The sequence below is a fragment of the Adelges cooleyi genome, unplaced genomic scaffold, assembly GCF_023614345.1.
Source record: "Adelges cooleyi isolate 19-005CV unplaced genomic scaffold, UGA_ACOO_1.1 ACOO_flye_CR_arks_rails_tigmint_CR_PRNA_119, whole genome shotgun sequence".
In the NCBI taxonomy this organism is placed as follows: Eukaryota; Metazoa; Arthropoda; class Insecta; order Hemiptera; family Adelgidae; genus Adelges; species Adelges cooleyi.
The window spans coordinates 344,247-351,126 of NW_026095772.1; the positions used below are offsets into that span (position 1 = coordinate 344,247).

Genomic DNA, 6,880 nt, shown 5'->3' on the forward strand with positions numbered 1-6,880 from the left:
GTATCATCAAGGGAAGTGATGGATTTGAAAATTTTTGCATCGTCACAATATTATGTTGGAGTGTGCAGCTATAGAGGACACAACATCATTTATAAATAAATTATATAGGAGAGGGGAGAGCTACTCTAGACATTACGTTTATAGGTGTTGATATATAATTTTTATATTTACAAATTGGGTTCGATGACGTATGAAACAGTTAAACCATGATAAAAGGCATGATAGGCAAAGCCAATTTCCTGCATTTTATTGATTAATAAAGCGGGGTTTACTGTATCAAAGGCTTTCTCCAAATCAGTATAAATAACATCGGTTTGTTGGTTATTGGAAAAAGATTATATTATATGATGCTTTATAGTTATTAAACTAATAAGAGATGATTTATTGTTACGAAATCCATGTTGCTGTGGTGCTAAAATATTTTTAAACATATGTGTAAGTTTATTGTTTATTATTTCAGAAAATCTTTTTGAGAGGATAGAAATTATTGATATGGGACGGTAGTTTGAAATGAATGATTTATTACCTTTTTTAAGAATTGGATTAATATAGGTGGATTTCCAAAGCGATGGGAATGAGCCACTATTTAAAGAAATATTGAAAAGATACGTGATAGGTGGAGAAAGTATAAATCTGCAGTTGAATAAAAATATAGGAGAGAGACCATCAGGACCAATAACGTTTTTATACGAGAGTACATCTAATTCATTGAAATCTTCAAGGAGTTCAATATGAAGTGTATTTAGTCGATTAATAGATTGAACTATATTAGACTGAAAATTATTATTTGTAGGAACTGTATCATTATATACTAAGAAGTATTGGCAAAATGAGTCAACAATTTCTTGATAATTTTCAGCTGTCTTTTGGTTAAATGAAATTGAGTTGGGCAAACCAGTGAGACGTTTTAAGGTTATTAATAAAATACCAAAATTTCTTAGGGTGGGATTTAAGAGATTTTTGAATATTATTTAAATATCGGGAGTAATCTAGCCTACTTACAACTATATATTATGTATATATATATATATATAGATTAACTATCGAATTGCTAATAATATTTACTGTAATATAATTCACTAAAACGTTCAACCAAAACCTAATTATTCCAGCGTGGATATAATGAATTATGCTAAAAAAAAAAAAAAAACAACTAACTAACTAACTAATCTAACTAATAAATTAAAAAAAAGTCTTTAAAACGCTTTACGGTGATTGTAGAAATCTTATTTTGTAAAAAATATTTCAAAAGGCTACGGTTCTCTTGATTGGCGTTATAAACTTCAAAGTTCAGTCAAATACTATTTTGCCAAAAAAAAAATAGCTTAACATGCACATCTAAATTAATATACTAGTCACTAGAAGAGGTTCCTCACGCCTCCCTAAATCTTCTTACCAAAAGGGGAAAAACACAATGACCTTAAAATAACATATATGATAATAAACCAAATATGATTCACACGGGTTGTTGTTTCATAGTTTTAAAAAATCGTCAACAAGTCAGGCGGATCATGAAATTCTAAAGACCTTGAGTATTAGTCAGCGTTAGGTGCACATGTACAATATGGGTATCTAAATAATGTTTACAGCGTGTAGAATTTTTTTACATAAGCGGTTACTGTATTTTCATTTATGTAAACAGTGAAAATAAAAACGCACATCGAATCGCCCAAGTGTGTTTTTAAAGTACAAAAATCGCGTTCTTAAATCGTGCGCCGTTTTGCAAAAATATACAAAAACTTTTCTACGTATTGAAAAATAGTATATACATCGCATTGGCCTAAAACGGAGCTCCTAATTAGTTGGAAATTGGCCACCAACTTTTGGTGTCACCACAATTCCAAATATTTTAAAATTGAGTAGAACACAAAGCAATGGGCACTTTTAAAATTGATAAATCTTCTTTTCAGCTTCGATGCGGAGCTGCAGCGATGTTAGCTATTAGCAATGAGCTTCTTTTGTGTCTGTATACACTGTGACTTTTTTAATACTGGACCAATTCTTTTGAGTAACAGCTCTATAAATCACAAAATGTATCTATTTGATATTGATTCGCATCGAGTTGAAGTTCATAAGGAATATTTACTAGGGATGTCCCTGTACGTCAATAGTCTTAAATTTAAATGATACCAATTTGCTCCTCCCCCCTCCTGGGGCTGCAAGGTTTTTTTAGGATTTTTTAGTTGAAATTCGTCTGGAGTTAGAACTCAATTTAAATAGGAAGTGTAATATTAAAACAACAACCTTTGGGTGTTGTAAATAATTGCAAAGTATTAAAATTAAAGGTTCAAAAGTTAAAATTAACAATTTTTGGGAGCAGGTTTAATCTTAAAATTGAATTTCCTCAGAAGTGTATTTATTGAGTTGTAGCAGTCTTGCTTCAAGGGCGCGATATGATTCGTACTAATTGTATGTAATTTTATTTTATAATAAATAATCATAAGTGTTCCTCAATTTTAATGTAGAAGAAAATATCATAAACAATTAAAACTAGATTAATCTGTTAAACTTCTACACGGTTCTTTTAGGTACTTATAATCAAAATAGAATAAACCCATCCTTAAACACTATGTAGTTTGGAAACACGAATTAAATTCAGTTGTAAAGCCTTGATTATTACTGTACTTAAAAGTCCCTCATAAAACAATAGGAGAATATATTTCAAGAACGTTATAAGGGTAAAAAACTATACATTTGTAGCTACACACACCATTTGTTATATTACCAAGAACTAACATATATTTAATTCGAAATACAATACGAATAAATAACTTACAAACCTATCACCAATTATTATATTAGATAACTAAAAAAATGCCATGTAACAGTTATAATAATAATTTATATTAATTAAAAATGATTTATCACTTATTACTAATCGACATCTAATTTCCTAAATGAACCTCCAGTAATTGTGTTTTCCAAATGATCCAAACTGTTTCTGGAATTCTTTGGGCGTTTACTATTATCTGCAACAATTGATGATTGGATAAGAAACCATTCTCGGTGCTTAATCAATTCATCCTGCCAGTCAGCTGCAATCAAATTATTTCAGTTAAAAAAATATAACTCATACACCATGTATAATATATTTTTTTAAATAATTAAAGTATTCATTTTTCAGTTAGGTCATATAACAAAAAATATCATTAGCTACTAAAACTAAAACAATGAGACAGTTGTGAAATGTAGTAGTAGTTTTACTAGAAAATAAATAAAACAAATAAAAACCTCAAAAATATATACGAGTGCTAATTTATAAATTGTATACATTAAAAAAATCAGTCAAGTAGTAAAAAAAACGTAGATTCAATTGCAAAAAACCACAGCGTTCTAAAACTAATAGCTCTTTAAAATACATGTACAATTTTGTGATAAATGCTACTAACCAATCATTTCATCAGACGTCTTTGGATAAGTCCCTCCGAAGTTTAGTGGAAGAACACTAGGATCTATGTAATTTTTCAGATCTTCGACGGATTTGTGAATGAACACCTGAAAAACATATTGTTTCATTTAAATGCGTCGTAATAACTTTTAAACCAGAAATAATTTACTCTTTCGTTAATTTTCTTTTTTAGAAGACTCAACATTAGATTTAATAATGGCTGTACGAAACTTGTTGTATTAATAACGTGAATTGAATGTGCTCGAAGTGGAAATGCTGCCTAAAATGTGATAACAATAAAAATAAATTATCTTACACTTTTTCGTTAAGATTGCCATACCATTAAAATTAAAAAATGTATACACAATTATATATATATTTGTTTATTCTATATACACAATCACACACAATTACATTTTCTCAATTGTATTTATTGTTAAATAACTAAAAGTTCGATTTCTTTTAATAGAAAATAATTGTAAGTAATTCGGATACTATTTAAAGGAAATTTAAAGGGTATTCCGTTTTGAAAAATGTATGCATTTTTACGGGGTTATTTTTAATTTGGAAAGAAAAGGAGTAAACTAGTTCAATTTTCGAAACTTAAAGTATGGCGACAAACGTGTAAGTGAAATTTTGACAAGTCAATTAGGGAATAATATTGCCAGTTGTTATAGTGAGACTAAACCCATGCGAAAATAATTAAAAGTGTAAATATTATATCAATTACAAATTACAATAGCTATGATATTAGTTAACATTATTTGAATTTAACAAAACGTTACATTGTTGTTTAACAAAATGTTCGGTACAAGCAAAATTTACAAAAAATAAGGTTTGAGCTAATACTAAAATGTGTTAATATAGCAATTGACAATTCTCACTTATGACTATTATTACTTTATTGATATTTAAGTACTTTATTAGATTACCACAGTGGCCATTATAGCATTTGTCTAACCCAGATACGCGGAATTGAAAACCAGTTTGATCCTCTATGATCAAGTTCATAGCACATTATATTTGAACGAACTAAATGGGTTTAAAGGTTTAATGCTAGATGTTCTTATTCCAAAAGTAATAAACATTCTCTAAGACCCGATCGAAATGGCCAGAGCATCGAAGCAAAAATTTACTTACTTGCGCACTTTCAACGACTTTCTTAATATTCGGTAAAGCTGCAGCTATTTGATTCATTGTTGTATTTTTATAATCCATTATGATTATTTCTTTTTTAAAGGTGTCTAACTTACCGATTCTGAGATCGAGTGTCATAAAACATAATTTATTCACATCACCATGTACATATTTACCATCGGTGTATCCGTCCCTTACACAATATAGGCTTACTCTGTTGCCCTCATGTGTAGGTTTTGGAAATGGAAAGTAACAACTGTAAAACAATGTATCCATTAATAACAAATTGTTAATCTAATATTGGTAAATTACTCATAAAATTTAAGAACATTTAATAATTGTACTTATAACGTGCTATGATAAATAATTGACTTTTATTATGTTTCTGCTTTTTTTTTTATATAACGCCTTACGTGGTTTACATAAAATAAGCAATGTAAAATATTTTAGTATACTGTTTACTCGTTAAATACTGATTATTGTCACTATACAGGTTGATTTATTTATCATGGGCCACTTAACTGGTCGATAGGACTTCATAAGGAATTTATTTATTTTTTCATATCGTTTTTTGGCAATGTGGTTATGTATGTGATTTAAAAATGTTTACAATGTTCTTGTTTTTACTCCCCTCCCAATAAATTGTTTATTTGACAGCAACGTTTGAATTTTAGGAGGTAATGCATTACATTTCATAAACTTTTGAAATTAAGATAATTTTTTACAATTATTTTGATTTTTACTCCCCTCCCAAGTCGGTATTGAAAAATAAAATTATTTATCACAGCACGTTCGTGCAAAATCGCCGTTTTGTCTATTAAAACGACCAATACGACTATTTGAATTGGCGCAATTAAACATATACTATAACAAATCTATGATGTATATATTATGACACTAACGATTGTTGTATTGATTGAATTAGCTCTGGCGCTGTGGGATCCCAATTGGAGAAGTATTCTGGTACTAAACGTTTTATAGTGTAGTGTCCGTCCAATACTGCTTTGGTTTTCTCCAAACTATTCTTGCACGTCAACAGTATATTTTTGATTCGCTTTTCGTCCACTTTTTTTTCATCGTCTAATCAACAATACTAAATCGTTTGAGTACTTAATTATTTTACGCGTCACACCGGCAATGTGATATCATTCGGAGAATAAAATATTTTTAAATGCAAAAAAAAAATGTATGATTTAATATTTAAAATTTTACCGTCTGGGTCAGGCAGGTGAGGTTGTTTTCGCATCCACTCTTTGAGAATTTTCACGTCCTGTTCCAATTTCGTCTCGGAAGTACCCAATTCGGTGTATATTTCACTGATCGTTTCCAGCTTTGGTAGTATTAACGTTTTAGTTTCCATTTCTATCAAAGTGGTAATTTACAACACGAGATCTTCAAGTGTAACAACAATAACTATTTGGTTAGCTCACAATGCCAACAATAATACACATTGCATTGTATATTACCACTAGGCGAAGAAATGTGTAACACTATTATGTATTCAATGACGTCCAGTTTTACACAACAGGCGAACAATGTACAAGGTTGTTCATTGATTTATTTTTTTTAGTTTAAAAATTAAATATTTTAATTAAATCATTTATGTTGAATTGTGTGCTCACACGTCCGTCTCGTGGGAAAAAATTGCATTCACGAATTGTTGAGTTTTTGGTCATTTATAGTATATTATGCATTTTCGACATATTGTACTGCTGTTATTAAGACCGAGTAATAACTGTAATAATACATTTGTTTGCCATCGAGTTTGGTTACCATTTTTATCCACTAATAAAATATTCCATCTCCTCGGTCACCACTAGCGACTAAAATATTTAACAGCTTTTACCATACTTAATGTTGTAACTATTTTATTTTTAAAACCTTATAACAAATGTTTCAAACAAATTTAACAAATACTATTGAACATGTCTAGTGTTAAAAAATATTTAATTCCTTCAACATACATGATGTAATACTAATCCCCGACAAAAACCTAAAAGCGAAAAAGGCCAAGTTCCTGACCCCCTCCCAAAAAAAGTCACCCTATCAAAGTAGTGATATATACATTGTAGCCAAGTCTGATATTTCTTTAGTTCATAACCTCACTTTACTCCTACTTTCACGAGCAACACTGGTCTTTTATTTGTATTGCTTCACACTTGGACAGTTTCTAAATGAAACACGACCTCTCTGAATAAGGCATAACACAGACTTCGCCGCAACGTAGATACCACTACTTTGACTGGCTGACTTTTTTGGGTGGGGATCTAAACTTTTTATCTTTTCTTCTGTGTTCTCTCCTTCCCATCACCCACGTAACTCCTAAGTGACGAGTCACTTGATAATGATGTTTTT

General features: G+C 29.9%; 1 protein-coding gene across 1 annotated transcript; it reads right to left on the reverse strand.

The window, feature by feature from the left end:
- Positions 1 to 2,808: 2,808 nt before the first annotated feature.
- Positions 2,809 to 6,026, reverse strand: LOC126847785 (retinaldehyde-binding protein 1-like). Its single transcript, XM_050588183.1, has 6 exons — positions 5,738 to 6,026; positions 5,428 to 5,605; positions 4,529 to 4,781; positions 3,558 to 3,668; positions 3,390 to 3,495; positions 2,809 to 3,035 (listed from the first exon to the last, which is right to left on the reverse strand). Exons 1-6 carry the CDS (start codon positions 5,883 to 5,885, stop codon positions 2,875 to 2,877), a joined length of 957 nt encoding a protein of 318 aa, XP_050444140.1. The 5' UTR covers positions 5,886 to 6,026; the 3' UTR covers positions 2,809 to 2,874.
- Between the last annotated feature and the right edge of the window lie 854 nt (positions 6,027 to 6,880).